Below are 18294 nucleotides of genomic sequence, written 5' to 3' on the forward strand. Positions count from 1 at the left end.
AGACTATTTGAAAGCCTCGGATTTTCCATTTTAGGTCATAGATTTACTTTGCATTCATTGATTCTTTCCACTTTAGGAATGTGAATGAGAATTCTGTGCCTGTACTGCCACTTTATTACGTGACTCAGACATTATCTGGGGTTTTTGTCTTAGGATAAAATGGTTTTCTAGTCTCACTACCCTTGATTTAGAGTATTTAAATGTGGGGTGGATTCAATGTGGGGTGGATGGAGGGCTCTTTGTGATGGACGAGGACGCCACCCTGCAGGACTTGCCGCCCTTCTGCGACTCAGACCCCGAGAGCACGGATGATGGCAGCCTGAGGTTAAATCTTGGGGGTGAGACAGACAAGGCGAATATTTTGTAGGGAACATTTTATAGGTAAAATATGAATTTTGAGAGTCCAGAGGGTTTCCTCCTTCCGTCCAGCCCCAGTTCATTATGTTGAAGACAGACCCATGACATGACTTTTCACATGTTGGGATCTTTAGTAGGGAAATGTTTAGAGTCATCGTGATGTGTCCTACCTAGTATATAGAAGTTTAATTTTCTTCTAGATAAAGAGAGGCAGTGGAAAGAACACACATACCAGGCAACACAAAATAAATTATCTAGCATCTGCCTGTGGGGCAGGCTTGGAAGGTGGTGGGAAAATTCAAAATAATGGTGGTGGGAAGGTGTAATGGTGGTGAGATTGGTGTTGAAATCTTGAATGTAATCAATTATTTTGAACCTTATGAAAACAAAATTTTTAAAAAGTGTACACAGCCAAGAGGCCTTGTGGAGACACGTGAGAAGAGAGAGGAGAGGACGCAAACCTACAACACAGTGGCTTTCACTTTGAGCATAAAGAACTCTAGAACTGTGAGAAAATCTATTTCTTTAAGCCCTCAAGCCTGTGGTATTTCATGATGACAGCCCTGAATAATTTAAACTCATGGCTAGTGCAGGAAGTACACCGAGCCCTAAGTCTTAGACCACTTGCAAAGCGATTTTTGCCCCTTATCACATTTGTGCGTGTCGAAAGTGGAACATTCCATATTGATTTCCACCATCTTCATAGCCGTGTGACAGGGAAGGTCTGAAAGTGCTCCTGTGGCAGTGGCCTCACTCCTGCTCCTCTTCCAGGGGCAGTAATTTTGCATTTTCTTTTTTTTTTTTAAATTTTTTATTGAGTCACCATGTGGAAAGTTACAAAGTTTTCAGGTTTAAATCTCAGTTATACAATGCTCGAATACCCATCCCTTCACCAGTGCTCATATTCCACCACCAAGAATCCCAGTATAGCTCCACCCCGCCCCCTCACACCCCAAACCCCCCACGCCCCTAGCCCCCCCACCCTAAGCCCCCCCCCCCCGCCTGTGTAACTAATAAATTTCACTTTCACTTTGATTGCATACAATATTTCAACAAAACTCACTATTATTGTTTGGAGAGTCTCTCCCCTAAAGTCAGACCTGCTGAAAAGGAAGCATTAGATAATTTGTTTTCCATTGCTGAGGATGAAGAGGTATGAGGTCGAGTGACCACACTTAGCGGCCCCTCAGTTTTGGGTTTCTGTATTTTAGTATTTTAGTAACTAAGTCCAGAGAGATATCTGCCAGAAGTTGCATCATTGCCAACTTGTACTTCTCAGTTACATTATATTCCACATATGAGTGCAATCTTTCTGTGTCTGTCTCTTTCTTTCTGACTCATTTCACTCAACATGATACTTTCCATGTTGATCCACTTGTATGCAAATTTCATGACTTCATGTTTCCTGACAGCTACATAGTATTCCATTGTGTAAATATACCAGAGTTTCTTTAGCCAATCATCTGTTTTCGGGCACTCTGGTTTTTTCCATATTGTGGCTATTGTGAACAGAGCGGCAATGAACATGGAAATGCAGATGTCATCTCTACTATACCTTTTTGCCTCTCCGGGATATATTCCCAGGAGTGGTATTGCTGGGTCAAATGGGAGCTCAATTTCTAACTTTTTGAGAATCGTCCATATTGTTTTCCAAAAGGGCTGAACCAGTCGGCATTCCCACCAGCAGTGAAGGAGAGTCCCTTTCTCCCCACATCCACGCCAACACCGGTTGCTTTTGTTTTTGGGGATGTGGGCCAGTCTCTGTGGTGTGAGATGATATCTCATTGTTGTTTTGATCTGCATCTCCCTGATGATTAGTGATGTTGAACATTTTCTCATGTGCCTCTTAGCCATTCGGATTTCTTCTTTGGAAAAGTTTCTGTTCATTTCATCAGCCCATTTTTTGATCGGGTTGGCAGTTTTCTTCTTGTGGAGTTCAACCAGTGCATTGTATATCCTTGTTATCAACCCTTTATTGGATGGGTACTGCATAAATATCCTTTCCCATTCTGTAGACTGTCTTTCTATTTTGGTCACTGTTTCTTTTGAGTTGCAGAAGCTTCTTAGTTTGAGATAGTCCCATTTATTTATCTTTGTTTTCACTAGCTTAGCCAGTGGCGTGTCAGCTTTGAAGATACCTTTGGCTTCAATGTCGTGGAGGGTTTTGCCGACCTTATCTTCAATGTACCTTAGGGATTCTGGTCTGATGTTGAGGTCTTTAATCCAGTTTGATCTGATTTTTGTACATGGTGATAGATGGAGGTCTAAGCCCATTTTTTTGCATGTAGCCGTCCAGTTTTGCCAGCACAATTTGTTAAACATGTTTTCCTTGCTCCACTTCACATTTCTTGCTCCTTTATCAAAGATTAGATGATCATATATTTGGGGGTGTATGTCAGAGTATTCAATCCTGTTCCATTGGTCTGCCGCTCTGCCTTTGTTCCAGTACCATGCTGTTTTAATGACTACCGCTTTGTAGTAGAGTTGGAAGTTGGGGAGGTTGATTCCTCCCATTTTCTTTTTCCCAAGGATTGCTTTAGCTATTCGTGGGGGCTTATTGTTCCATATGAATTTCAGGAGCGCTTGCTCCATTTCTTTGAAGAATGTCAAGGGTATCCCTATAGGGATCGCATTGAATTTGTACAATGCTTTGGGGAGAATTGCCATTTTGACAATATTAATTCTTCCAATCCATGAGCAGGGGATGTCTTTCCATTTCCTCGTGTCCTCTTTTATTTCCTGAAGTAGTGTTTTATAGTTTTCATTATACAAGTCCTTTACCTCCTTTGTTAAGCTGATTCCGAGGTATTTGATTTTTTGAGGCGCAATTGTGAATGGGATTGCTTTTCTCAGGTCACTTTCTACTCTCTCATTATTTGCATATAGGAAAGCCATGGACTTTTGGGTATTGATTCTATAGCCTGAAACTTTACTATACGAGTCTATTGTTTCTAGGAGTTTCTTGGTAGAGGTTTTAGGGTTCTCTAAGTATAGTATCATATCATCTGCGAATAGTGAGAGCTTGATTTCTTCCTTTCCTACCTGAATGCCCTTAATGTCTTTTTCTTGCCTGATCGCTATTGCAAGTACTTCCAGTACTATATTGAACAGAAGTGGAGAGAGTGGGCATCCTTGTCTCCTCCCTGTTCTCAGAGGGAAGGCTCTTAGTTTTTCCCCATTGAGGACAATGCTTGCCATAGGCTTGTGATAAATGGCTTTGACTATATTGAGGAAGGTCCCTTCTATACCCATTTTGGCTAGTGTTTTCATCATAAACGGATGCTGGATCTTGTCAAATGTTTTCTCTGCATCTATTGATATGATTATATGATTTTTATCTTTTCTTTTGTTGATATGGTGGATTATGTTGATTGATTTCCGGATGTTAAACCATCCTTGCATCCCCGGGATGAATCCCACTTGGTCGTGGTGTATGATCTTCTTGATGAGTTGTTGAATTCTATTTGCTAATATTTTGTTAAGAATTTTTGCATCTGTGTTCATCAGGGATATTGGCCTGTAGTTTTCTTTTTTTGTAGTGTCTTTGTTTGCTTTTGGTATTAGGGAGATATGAGCCTCATAGAAACTGTTAGGGAGGGTTTCTGTTTCTTCAATTTCCTGGAAGAGCTTGAGAAGGACTGGCAAAAGGTCCTCTTTAAATGTTTGGAAGAACTCACTAGTGAATCCGTCTGGACCTGGGCTTTTGTTTTTGGGGAGACTTTTGATTACCATTTCAATTTCCTTGATGTTAATTGGACTATTCAGGTACTCCAGGTCTTCTTGGTTCAGCCTTGGGAGATTATAGGAGTCGAGGAATTTATCCATTTCTTCTAGGTTCTCTTGTTTCGTGGCATAGAGATTTTCAAAGTAGTCTCTGATGATCTTTTGAATTTCATTGGTTTCTGTTGTGATGTCCCCCTTTTCATTTCTGATTCGGCTTATAAGGGTTCTCTCTCTCTCTTTCTTTGTGAGTCTTGCTAGTGGTTTATCAATCTTGTTTATTTTCTCGAAGAACCAGCTCTTGGTTTCAGTGATCTTCCGGATTGTCTTTTGGGTTTCCATGTCATTAATTTCTGCTCTAAGTTTTATTATCTCTTTCCTTCTGCCTGGTTTTGGCTCCTTTTGTTGGTCCTTTTCTAAGGTCTTGAGCTGTGAAGTCAAGTTATTTATGTGGGCCCTTTCTTCCTTCCTGAAATATGCTTGCAGAGCTATAAATTTTCCCCTTAAAACGGCTTTAGCTGCGTCCCACAGGTTCTGGTAGCTCGTGTCTTCATTCTCATTTGTTTCTAGGTACCTTTTGATTTCTTCCTTGATTTCCTTCCTGACCCACTCATTGTTCAATATCGAGCTATTTAATTTCCAGGTGTTTGATTTGGTTTTCTGCATCTGTCCACAGTTAAGTTTTATCTTCAGTGCATCATGGTCTGAAAAGATAGCTGGTACAATGTCTATCTTGTTGATTCTGTTGAGGTATGTTGTGTGGCCCAGCGCATGGTCTATTCTGGAAAATGTTCCATGTGCACTGGAAAAGAATGTGTATTCCTTTTTGGGGGGATATAGAGCCCTGTATAGAGCTATTAGCCCTCTCTCTTCTATTTCTTCCTTCAAAGCCAGTATTTCATTGGTGAGTTTTAATCTTCTAGATCTGTCCAGAGGAGACAGTGCGGTGTTGAAGTCTCCAACTACTATTGTGTTGCTCGAGATGTCCTTCTCGAGGTCTCTTAGCAGCTGTTGTAGGTATTTAGCTGGTCCCTCATTGGGTGCGTAGACATTTAGGAGTGTGATTTCTTCCTGATGTACACATCCCTTGATTAATAAAAAGTGGCCTTCACTATCCCTTCTAATCTTTTTCAACCTGAAGTCTATGTTGTCCGATACTAGTAAAGCCACCCCGGCTTTCTTGAGGGAGTTGTTTGCTTGCAGGATTGTTTTCCATCCTTTGACTTTGAGTCTGTGTTTGTTCTGGCTATTCAGATGTGTTTCTTGCAGGCAACAGAATGTTGGGTTGAGACTCTGAATCCATTTTGCCAGTCTGTGAATTGGTGAATTCAGACCATTGACATTAAGGGAGATTATTGTTATGGGATTTTGTGCCGTCTTTGTGCAAGGGTTTGTTGTGCTTGTAGGGGTTGTTCTTGTCTTACAATAGCCCCTTTAGTGCTTCTCTTAGGTTTGGTTTTGAGTCTATGAAGTTCCTGAGCTGTTGTTTATCCCCAAAGTAGTGTATGATTCCTTCTAGTTTGAATGAGAGTTTAGCCGGATAAAGTATTCTTGGTGAAGCATTGATTTCATTGAGTTTTTTCACTATATCCCACCATTGCCTTCGAGCTTGGAGGGTTTCCTCTGATAGATCTGCTGTGAGCCTAAGGGGTGCTCCTTTGTATGTGATTTCCTTCTTGAACCTTGCTGCTTGGAGTATTGTGTCTGTCTGGAAGATGTCCATCATTGTAACTATGATATGTCTTGGGGTTTTTCTGTTAGGATCTCTTTTAGCTGGCACTCTTCGGGCGCCTTGAATCTGGATGCCCGCATTGTCCAGCTGTGGGAAGTTTTCCACAATGATTTGTTTGACTGTGTCTTTTTCGTTGGGGTTGGTTCCCTGTGGTTCTGGTAGTCCAATGATTCTAATGTTGTTCCTCTTGAATTCATCCCCTAGGACTCTGATTCTGGCTAGAGCTATTTTGAGGTCTCTTGCTATGGTTTGATGTTGCCTGTAGGCCTCTTGCAGCTCATCTTCAAGCATACTGATTCTGTCTTCGGCTGCAGTCATCCTATTGTTGAGGGCAGCCAGAGAGTTTTTGATTTCATGTATGGAATCCTTCATTTCTTTTTGAAGGTTTTTTATTTCTGCTCTCATTTCTTCCCGTATTTTGTCGGCTGTCTGTTGTATTGTTTCCGCCAGGTCTTCCTTGAAGTTGTCCATCTTTGCATTGAGTTCATTGAACATGTTGAGGATTTCAACTCTGAATTCTTTCTCAGAGAGGTCAATTTTGTAGGAAGCGCCCATTGAGGTTTCCGGACTCCTTTGATCGTCTTCTGGTTGCAATGGGGATTTTCGCTGTTTCTTCATGTTGTTTGTGGTGATATGAAAGAGGGCCCTTGATGATGAGTGTCCCTGTTTCCTTTTTTTGCGAAAAAGGATTGTGAATAGGCTCAGTTAATAGTAGTTGGCTTTTTACTTGCCAGTTGTAGAACCTGGTCTCCTACTGAGATGTTTCCTTCAATTCTTATGTGAAGTCTTGTGTTTTATTGTCCTACTGCTTGCGAATAGCTAGGATGTTAGTCTTGGATAGGATGTCAAGGAAACTACTTGCCACCGCTTGAGCTTTGGCCGCTGGCAATGAGGCCACGCCCACTTTTCTTAGGCCACGCCCCCGGTGATTAGGCCACGCCCCTTTCCCACAACCCGACAGCGGTCAACGTGCTGGGGGTGGCGTGCCGGCAACTCGGCCAGCAGTCCGGAGGGGAGGGAAGCCCAGGGTGCTCAGGGCCTCGGAGCAGGCTGGGTCCGGAAGCAAATTTTGCATTTTCATCTCCTTGAGCCACAGGTTTGGCTGCCCGAAGGGAATACTCCTCTCAACCATTTCACCCATGAAGCTAGAAACGCGCCATGGAGAGTCAGGTGCACTCTGTGTGCCCTTCTGTTGTCCAAGCTGCAGCTCACCAACCCTGCCCATGAAGCCTGTACTGCTCTCGGGAGCCCCAGGTCGCACAGCTGTCCCCCAGAGGGCACCTCCAGATTGCCCAGTGGAGGCCAGCGTTGTTCATTACGTGATCCAACGGCGTCATAGTTTAGCACCGAATTTAGGCCTGATGATCTGGCCTTCAGTCATCCTGAGGGCGGGAATTAACAGGGCGCCTTCCGCGACTCTCCGCTTGGTGGTCTCAGGGCACTCCTGCCTACAGGGATCCCACTGGAGCCCTGGGGAGGGCGCATCCTGATCACTTCCCTGCTCAGAACACAGTACCTAACGTCGGTGGATTCTGAGTCAGTGGCACAGCAGTGACATACCAAGGGTGCTGGGGTGTGAGGGGGGATCTTGGAATCAGGGCGGAGGGGTGCAGCATTCTGGTGGTGGGCACGGTGAGCAGCTCTGGTCAGATGAAACAACATTATTGGTTCTCTGTTAGAAAACAAATTATTGTAAATTGCGTTACAAGGTGTTCTTCATTTCAAGTCACTGTTTAATTTAAATTTTCTATGAGGTATTAGCATAGGCACTCAACTCTCTTCAGTATTTGGTTTCTATTCTACATATGTCGTTATCCTTTTACTTTTGACCTTTATGTGTCTTAGAATCTAAAGTATATTCTTGCTCATGCAGTTTTCTGTGATGTGGATAGATCCAGAGGCTATTATGTTGAGTGAAGTCAGTCAGAACAGGGATAAATACAGGATGAGCTCTTTCCAATGTGGGTGTGAAGACACACAGCAAGTTATCATCAGCAAGGGCCAAAGGTCACACCATGGGGGAACTGATCCATATGAATTACTTAGGCAAGGGGGGCAGGTTTAAAAGGGAGGGCACTGGCAACATAAGGGGACAGAGGACGGTTCACCGGTCATGGGCATGGTGCTGGACTTATATACACGGAAAAGCATCATGAACATTATTGTACATAACAGTAGTCAATAAGAAGTTTTATAAAATAAATTTCTTAAAATTTTTTTAATTCAATATCCATGAGCTAGACCATTACGAAGCTGTTCACTATTAGGTTTCAGTCATACAGTAATCCAACACTCGTCTCTCCACCAGTGCACCTTTCCTACCACAGTGTCCACTGTTTCCCTCCCACCCCCTGCCCCCAGCCCACCCCTGCTGCTGACCACCACTACCAGCCTGCCTCTATGGCAGGTACTCTTCCTCTTCTTCTCTCTCCTTTTATGTATTATGGCTTGTAATACAGGTGCTAAGGGGACATCATGTTTTTCAGGGTCTTAAGTATTTTTATCGGGAAGATAAGGCTGGAGTAGCTTTTTTAACTTGGTGGTGGCTTTGGGGTGTAGACATGACTGCTGAGACTTCTAGAAGCACAGGGAGGTGGGGGGGAGGTAGCCCATTCTGACTTGAAGAAAGTCTGGAGATTTCAGTCACAAAACCCACATACCTAAATTTTCAACAGATGATATCTTGGTGAGGTCCGACCCAAGACTGGCGTCTGGTCAGGGGAATGGCAGTGACTGGTGGGAGCACTGTTGGGGAGGGCACCAGGCTGACCCACCCCTCTCTGATTTACCTTTGTCTGTTCAGCCTTGCTCGGGTCTGAGATTAACTGTGGATTTTGATCTTTTTCAAAATTTATTTATGGGTCTCTGAAGCATGGCCATTAAACGAGCTTTTATAGCCGAGCCAGAGGAGATTTGTGAATGTGGGTCTTTTTGGCCATTTAAGTTTCTTCAAGAAACTTGGTCCTGAGTTGTTGGGGTTTGGCCGGAGGCACAGTGGCAAGTTTGGGGAAGCCTGAAGGCACTTGCCCTGGGGGTACAGGTTGACCTGCTGGCAGCACCACATCTCAGTAGGTGAGATTTCTAACAAGAGGTTTCACCTTCCCATCCAGCATCAAAATAGAGCAGACCTAGGCTTACGTGGGCCTAAAGTGAAGAAAGGAAGGAAGGATGGAGGAAAGGGAGGACGAAAGGAAGGAAAATGAAATGAAGGATAAAACAGGAAATTAATGAGTGTGAAGTTTAAAATATGGCTGTAGTCATAGACCATAAATAGGAATTATATTCTTTAATATAAATGTAATAATGAGTAAGATAATATTTACATCTGTCATTTGCTATTTGTTTTGCTATTTGCTATTTTAAATATTGCAGACAAGTTTAAAATTGCTGTCTTGGGGCCAGAGAAAATAGGGCACTTTTTTTTTTTCTGCAGCTGAACTGGGTTTAATCGCTGGCACCCCGAGTCTTCAAGGAGTGAATTGGGAGTGCAGAGCCAGGAGAAAGCCCTGAGCACAGCCAGTTGTGGCCCCCAAACCAAAGATAAATAAATTGAGTAAATAAAATTGCTGTTTCCTTAAAGTCAGTCAAAGAGAGACAGACACAGAATGATCTGACTGACTTGTGGAATAAAAGGAAGCATAGTAAGGGAATAACAAAGGACCAAATTAATAGACCTATGAATTGATCCAAGGAATGGAGCTATAGAATAGAGAAACCTGTGGGGCTGGGGAGAAAGAAATAAGAGGAGAGGCAGAGAGAGGATCCAGGGACAACGGTTTGGAAAATGAGACCCGTGGGTGAGGTGTCGCCAGCAGGTCAACCTGTATCCCAGGAAAATTTGAGGATGTGGTTCTGTGACTAAAATCTCCAAACTTCTTCAGGGTCTGGATGGGCTACCTCCCCCCACTTCCCTATACTCTTGTAAACACCGGACTCACACCCCACACCACCTCTGGCTCAGCTATACAAGCCCACTTGTCGAGCATGCTTTTGAGACCAATAAACAAATCTCAAGAGATCAAAAGCCACGTTAATTTTTAAAAATGGGGAGAAGAAATGAACAGAAACTTTCTCAAAGAAGAAATTAGAATGTCCATGAAAAAAATGCTCTTCATCACTAATGATTGAGGAGCTGCAAATCAAAACAACAATGAGATATCATCTCATACCACAGAGACTGGCACACATGCAAATGAACAAGAACAACCAGTGCTGTCATGGTCGTGGGGAAAAAGGGATCCTTATTCATTGCTGGTGGGAATGCTGACTGGTCCAACCTTTTTGGAGAACGATATGGACAATCCTCAAAATACTAGAAAGTGAGCTCCCATTGACCCATCAATGCTACTTCTGGGAATATGCCTTCGAGGTCCAAAGACACACAGCAGAAACACCATCTGCACTTTTGTGTTCATTGAAGCACTATTCACAATACCAAGAAGCTGAAAACAACCTGAATGCCTGAGAACAGATGTATAGATAAAGAAGCTATTGTACATCTGCACAATGGAATACCATACAGATATTAGGAAAAGTGAAGACATGAAATTTGCCTATTTTGAAATTAAAAGGATCTGAACAGTATCTTGCTGAGTGAAATGAGTCAGAAGGAGAGGTACAGATAAAGAATGACTACATTTATTTGTGAGATATCTATATGTGTGTGTGTGTGTGTGTGTGTGTGTGTAATATATAATAGCATTGCACTAATGCCCAATGCCAGGGAAAACAGGCCAGGAGGATTGATCAAGGGCTGGTAAATAGTATGGATGGTAGTTAAGATAGAGAAGAATCTATTATGACAACACTAGTTGGAAATGATCACTCTAGACGAGAATTAAGTTCTTGAAGGCATGTAAAGGGATCTCCATAATAACCTTTCAGCATCTGTGTCACAGACCATAATGCCTAAAATGAGAGAAAGAGACTGAGCGGAGAGAGTTGCCTGCCGTAGAGGAGGTTTGGGGAAGGTAGGCTACGGCTTGGATGGGTGGGAGGGAATCGGGACACTGGTGCAGGGAAATCACACTGTGGAGGGATGGGTGTTGGGACAGTGTCTGAATGACGCGGTCATGAATAATTTCATAATGCTCTATCTCACGCTTATTCAATTAAACTTTTTTTGAAAAAGCCACAGTTAATCCTTTGGACCTGTACAAGGCTGAACAGACCAGGGCCAATCAGAAGGGGTGGGTCAGCCTGGTGCCCACCCAAGTAGAGACATGGCAGCTGCTTGCTCCCACAAATCCAAAACACCACCGTACCCTGGGCCAGACAACACTGTCTCAGGTCGGTCCTCACTGAGATATAATCTGCTGCAAGTTCAGGTATGTGGGCTTTGTGACTGCAATTTCCAAGCTCTAGGGGTCCAGATGGACTACCTCCCCCACCTCGCTGTACTTCCGGAGGCCTAGGCATTCATGTCCACCCCCAAAAGCTTCTACCCAGTGAAAAAAGCTACACCAGCCTTACCTTCCCAATAAAACTACTGAATGTCCTGAACAAACACGATGGCCTCTTCGCACCTGTACTGCGAACCATAATGCACAAAAGGAGAGAGAGAGAAAGAAGGAAAGTGCCTGCCATAGAGGCAGGCTGGAGGGGGTATATATTGGCGGATGGTGGGAGGGAAATGGGGCACATTGGTGGTGGAAAATGTACACTGGTGGAGGGATGGATGTTAGGTCATTGTATGACTTAAATCCAATCATGAGCAGCTTTGTAGTGATCTGTCTCACTGGTATTCAATAAGAAACTAAAAAGAGAGAGAAATAAAGAAAAAGACATTATGGGGTGGAGAGAGTGTTGGTGTGTGTTGGAGTGTTCTATGTATGAAACCTTACTGCTGAGCGATATGGTAAAATTATAGAAGAGTGGCTAAAATAAAATTTAACAATAAATATTTTTAATTTTTTTAATTTTTAATTTTTTTTTTGCTTTTTGGGTCACACCTAGTGATGCACAGGATTTGCTCCAGGGTCTGCACTTAGGAATTAGCCCTGGCGGTGCTCAGGGAACTGTATGGGATGCTGAGAATCGAACCCAAGTTGGGCGTGTGCAAGGCAAATGCCCTACCAGGTATGCTATTGCTTCGGCCTCATTTTCAATATTTTTTATTGAAATTGCTGTCTCCATTAATTGGTCATTTTTCCAACATGCCAATTAAACTATATCTAGTATTATTCTTTGTGCTGAAATTCACTGTATCTAATATAATAGCCTTTTCAGTTTTTCTAGGTGGGTGGTGTTGGGTCCACACCCAGCTTGCTTAGGTCATACTCCTGGCTCTGTGCTCAGGAGCACTCTCTGGGGAGCATATGTGATACCTGGGAATAAACGACAGCAGTGACATGCCAGGCATGTGCCTAAACCCTTGTTAACCTTTCCAGTCTGCCTTTAGGGATTTGAAACACAGTGTTTGCTTTTTCCACCCCCAAAAGCAGAGCTGTTAGGGCTTTGTGGTGCTGGGGACCCCCAGGCCACCCCCAAGGTGCTCTAGTGCTCTTGGGGCCTCCAGCATCTCACCTGAGGTGGTCAGGGGACTCTTAAGGCTATTTAGCTCCCAGTGTTGAGGGAGGGGTGATGTAGTGCCATCAGTCAGGTTCAGCACTGCGAAATATGCACCACTGGCCACTGAGCTATCAGAGATTAATAACATGGGAAATAAGGTCGTGCTAATCCAGTCAACACCTATTGAAATTGGGTGCCCAGTAAATAAGGCCTCTAATAAAGTCTTTTCTGTCCAGTCCCAGTCCTCAGGAGCAGTGGCCACCAGTGGCCACCAGTGCCCTGTGCTGGCAGCAGGGCTAATGCAACAGCCAAAGTCAGGGTCAGCTCACTGCACAGACAGAGGTAACAGACAGCAACCTCTGCTCCACGCTGCATTCCTCGGCTTCTGCACTGCTGGCCCGAGAGTTCCCAGGACGTGACTGGGGCAGCACCAGAACTTCTCAGTCGTCCGGAAATCCTCGGAGCTTCCTGAGGGTGAATCTGCTGGGTTTCCTTTGAGTTAACCTACTAAGACACACCCACACACTGTGGAACGCAAGCTCTAATTAGGACAAAAAGGGAAGGTGACTGAACACTGCTTTCTCTCCCCTGCTAGTAATTCACAAAATAATCCACAAAATAATGGGTTATGTTCATTTCTTATTTTGCATAAAAACAGTAAGAAATATACAAATTCCTTTCATCTAAAACTTCAACAGTTTCTCTGGACTCGGGGTAAAAGTTTAGAGCAGGGTGGCTTTTTCTGGGGACACCCTGTCATATTCCCATACAACAGGCCTTCAGGTCAGTTTTGTTTAAGCTTTTCCAGTCCCATAAAGTTTTGTTAGTTGCTCTCTTTGGGCCAGAATCTATTCCATGATTGTGCTCTTGACAAATGATATTTCGCTGACAGACAAGTGTTCAGAAGACAAGAGCTGTCATGACAGACGAAGAAGCAGTAGTAGAGAGAAAATCACTTATCTGGGAATGAAAACAACCGAGTTACCTGGGAATAAAAGTATCTCCTCTTTCCTACTGAATATCTTAACAAGGACTAAATTATGTACCATTGTATTTCTAGCATAAAAACTTTTAATTTTTAACTGTGTAAACTGTCTTATCAAGTATAAAACTACAAGTACCATAAGAATGGTCTTTGCAGATATTTGTGAATCTATTTTGGCACTGTAAAAATACTTGCTGTTCCTAAGGGTTTCTTGTGCATAGAAGTTCTACAGTGGAACTTTGTAGAAAAAATATTTAGTTCTTGTGGGTGAGTAGGCCATCTCATGTCAAAGATAGGGCAGCATAATGCTTGCTACAGGACAATGCTGTGTCCCCTTCTATTTGTTCAGTGGAACCCTTTCCACAAGAAGCGCATGCAGTCGTGTTATGAAATAACATGAAAGCTGGTCACAAGGTCTCTCATCCCATTTACCAGATATTTGACAACATAGTTCTAATTGTAAAATATAGGTATTTAGAAACCTGTTTTAAGAACCACCTTTTCTCAAATTCTAACATGCACAGAGAAGACAACATTTGTGAATCAAAAGTGACAAAACCAAGTTTCCAATGTGACAAAGCTTAAATAAGCAAGTCAATTTTGCAAATTGTCAAAGATTATACTTATAACTAAATGTCTTATGATAGAGTAAACTAGGCAAAAAGTTTTGTATTGTAAATTAACCAGGATACATTCCCCAGCCTTCAAAGTTTAATTTCTAGGAAGAGAAATATTGAAGGGTTTAAAGCATTCACTTAGGTGATCATAAACAAGCAAGGATTTTGGGTCATAGCTATAGTACAGCAGGCAGGACATTTACCTTGCACGTGGCTGACCGGGTTTGATCCTTGTCACCCCAAATGGTCCCCTGAGCAATGCCAGGAGTAATTCCTGAGTGCAGAGTCAGGAGTAACCCCGAGCATTGCTGGGTATGACCCCAAAAGCCAGGAAAAACAAAAACAAAGCCAAAAAAAAAAAAACCAAAACAGAAAACCAAGACTAATCTAGGACATGATAAAAAAGCTGACACAAAATAAAATCATCTTCATATGTTGCACTTTCAGGTACTGTGCAAAATAATTAGCAATACAGTCTGTAAATGCTGATTGCAATAATTTCCCACATTTCTTGCTCAATTATTTCTTAAAAATTGTATTTTTATAAAGTTGTTCACAATAATTTATTACATTCAATATTTCAACACCAATCCCACCACCCTTACACCTTCCCACCACCATTATTTCAAATTTTCCCACCACCATCCAAGTCTGCCCCAAAGGCAGATGCTAAATAATTTATTTTGTATTGCTTATTATGAATAAGAGACTTAAAATTATCCAAAAAGATTTTCTTAGAGGAAAGCGTGTGAAATTTGTTGTATTTCACCTTGCAGTCATTAAGTCCTATAGAGGAGATCACTAACATGTTGTTACAGGTTGAGCCTTGTGTGCATCTCTCTCTCTCTTTTATACACACACATATATATATATATATACATATATATTTTTGATCAAGATCGGTTGCCTTCTTCCTTACATCCCGTCAAATGTGGTGTGGTACTCTTGGTATATCAATGGCACACAAAATGAAATGCCCAGGAATTCTAAAAATTTAAATAGGGTGCTAGAGTTAAAGTTAAATTTTTATCTGGATGGTGGTTTGGGGTTTGGAGCATCTCTGCAGTGTGTTGGCTCTCTTCCAAAATTTGTGAGTTTCTGGATCATGGTCATTAATGTGCTTTAGAAGGTTACTACTTTTTTCTGTGTTAAGGAGCAAACAATTCCTGAGCTGGAGACTTGGAGGGGAGAGAAGTATGGAACAGAGCTACTTCGAAATTTACTCAATAACACTAAAATTTAAACTACAAGAAAATCTCAAAAATAAAATATTCCTAAGTCTGGTCAATTCTTGTTTATACGTTTGCCTTTCTACTCAGTGAACCTGAATAAACTAAAGTTAGTTAATACATCACTTTATTTTATAGCTATATAATTCTGAACTCTCCCCCTCCCCCCCTTTTTAAATGACAATGCCGCCTATGAAATTCCAAACAGGCCTGAATCCAAGCAAATTTCATGGATTGTCTTAAAAACTTTTTGTTTTTTTGCTTTTTGGGTCACACCCAGAGATGCACAGGGGTTACTCCTGGTTCATGCAATCAGGAATCACTCCTGGCGGTGCTTGGGGGACAATATGGGATGCTGGGAATCGAACCTGGGTTGGCCACGTGCAAGGCAGATTCCCTACCTGCTGTGCTATGGCTCCAGACCCTGTCTTAGAAACTCTTATCAGACCCTCACCCTCTTTATTTTCTTCCAGTTCAAAATTTTCTTTAGAGGTTAGTTCTTGGAAGTCTTATTTTCCAAAAGTTACCACAAAACAATACGTATTTATTTCAACACACTTAAAAACTTTCAAAACTAACTTAGTTTTCTAAAAGACAAGACTACAGGTTATTTAGTTCATTTAACATACATACTAGTCATACTGGGCTGGAGCGACAGCGCAGCAGTTAGGGCGTTCACCTTGCATGCGACGGACCCAGGTTCGATTCCTCCGCCCCTCTCAGAGAGCCTGGCAAGCTACCGGGAGTATCTCGCCCACACTGCAGAGTCTGGCAAGCTACCCATGGTGTATTGGATATGCCAAAAACAGTAACAACAATCGAGGTCTCACAATGGAGATGTTACTGGTACCTGCTCAAGTAAATCGATGACCAATGGGATGACAGTGATACAGTGATACTACTCATACTAACAATAAAGTTTATAATTGAATTTAGCTGATTAGAATGATTTATCTTTTGTTTTTTTTTTTGCTTTTTTTGGGTCACATGGTGATGCTCAGGGGTTATTCCTGGCTCATGCACTCAGGAATTACTCCTGGGGGTGCTCAGGGGACCTTATGGGATGCTGGGAATAGAACCCAGGTTGGCCACGTGCAAGGCAAAAGCCCTACCCGCTGTGCTATGTGCTATCGCCCCAGCCCCTGGAATGATTGACCTTAACTCCCTAGTTAATCTTCGTTTGCGAATGAAAATGGCAAGGGAAACAGATTTGCAGGTTGCTAAAATTTTAGAGCACGGGCTCCAGATCTGCACACGTGAACCATAAGAAGTCCTCAGAGTATAATTTTTTTCTCCTTTAGACCTATAAATATCAAAGTGGAGTCCTAATCCAGTAAACCTGGAATCATTAAAGTTTAAGTTGCCAAAACCCTGAAATAGTTCTAAATATTTTTAACATGTTGGTCTACTTTCTTTTTCTCAATCTAAATATGAAGCTACTGACACTCATGACTTCGCAGGCTGAGCTTTATTAATGATGAGCTTTCCTGAAGGGCTTCGACTTCTGCTTTCATCCTAGCTCTAACTTGCGAGCCTTTTACACACACACAACCAGACAAACTGACTGCAAATATGTGCAAACTCACATGCACGTGCACACACACACATATACACGCACACACACATAACAGTCTGTCCATTGATTTTGCTGTTTCTCTGATCCTCCCAAAAATAGCCGGAAGACATTGGGGTGGACCAAGGAAGATAGGATGGTCCCCAGGGCAAATGGAGCCCTGTTGGCCTCCTGAGACCAGCCAGTGTCCCTCCAGACAGCCCCCGTCCAAACGCCCACCGCCCTGTCTGTCTCTGAGGGAAACAGGTCGTGAAAGAGCTCCCTTGGCACCGAGTTGGCAAAGATAAATTATGAACAAGTCATCACAAAACCGAGACAGTGAAATGTAACCATTCTCAGTTTTCTAGTTCTGAGAGAGAGAGAGGCATTTTCTCAGCAAACAAGGAGTTTCAGGCTGACAGTCTTTCTGCAGGTTAAGAGAAAAGGTGGAGGGGCTGCAGCCTGCTGGAGAGGAGAGAGGGCGGAGGGCGCCACCGACACCTCTCTCCAGAGACAGGAAGCCAGAAAGTAGTTCTCTTATCTCACTTCTCAGATTAGCTCATTTTTACCCTATTTCTTGGTCTGTATCAGTCTTTCAAACAAAGCAAACTCAAAAGCTCGAGTGTTGGAATACTCTGCATTAGCCCTTTTAATCCATCACTTGTATCACTTTTCACTTGCTATCCCTTGAACATCCATTTGCTCAAGCTGGCACCAGTAATGTCTTTCGTCACGTGCTAATGTAGCCCAGTGGCGTCTGCTCGCTCCAGGAACACAAAGAGCCTCAAATCGTTCATTCAGGGTCTTGATGAAGAAGTCTTACCATCTCGTAGGTGGGCGGTCATGCGGTCTTTTGACATCCCGTGGAATCCAGTCAGTAACAGCTCTAGTCCAGCGGTCATCTCTAAATCGCATTATGTGTCCGGCCCATCTGATTTTCGACGCCTTGGCAAATGAGACAGAGTCCCTGATTCTTGATATTCGATGGAGGTCAGAACTCCGGATTCCTTCTCTCACTTAAGTGAATCGTGATACTCCAAGCATGACTCTTTCGATTCCTCTTTGGGAGACCCGAGTAGCATTCTCATCCTTCTTTCCTAGGGCCCAGGTCTCTGAGGCTTATGTTAGTGCGGGAAAACAGTGGAGTCAAAAAGATGTGCGCGGAGACAGAAGTTCTTCATCCTCTTAACCACTTCTTCAACACTCTTGAAGGCGTTCCACGCCTTTTAATCCATATATTTTGATAATAAGAAATTTAAAGTAAGAATTTCTCAATGTTCAGTGTAGGAACCTGTCAGCTAAATTTCAGGGAAATGACCAAAGCAATCTTGGATGATGCCAGCAGTGAGTGGTAGTTCTGGCTCTGTTGCCACTGAAAGGACAACTGTCGGGGACCCCTTTTGCTTTCTTTCAGGGAAGCTGTCAACTCCTGGCTTCCTGGGGAATGGAAATCTTGGTAAAATAAAGGTGAGCTTCTGAGGACAGAGAAGGACAAGTCACTTCAAAATATTAGATCCCAGCCTCCTAGGACAGAAAGGTTGCTCACTCCTCCACACGCAGAGTAATACGAAGAGCAAGTCTCAGCTCACCAG

At 42.9% G+C, this 18294-nt stretch overlaps 1 protein-coding gene across 1 annotated transcript in view; it reads left to right on the forward strand.

Moving 5' to 3' along the window:
• The first annotated feature begins 244 nt into the window (after nt 1-244).
• The window catches only part of LOC129401669 (NUT family member 2G-like), a 33042-nt gene continuing 14992 nt past the window's right edge, over nt 245-18294 (forward strand). Inside the window, exon 1 of the mRNA XM_055124405.1 lies at nt 245-338. Coding sequence (XP_054980380.1) covers nt 245-338 — 94 coding nt within the window. The remainder of the gene's footprint in view (nt 339-18294) is intronic.

This window comes from Sorex araneus, chromosome 2 (genome assembly GCF_027595985.1).
Source record: "Sorex araneus isolate mSorAra2 chromosome 2, mSorAra2.pri, whole genome shotgun sequence".
NCBI lineage: Eukaryota > Metazoa > Chordata > Mammalia > Eulipotyphla > Soricidae > Sorex > Sorex araneus.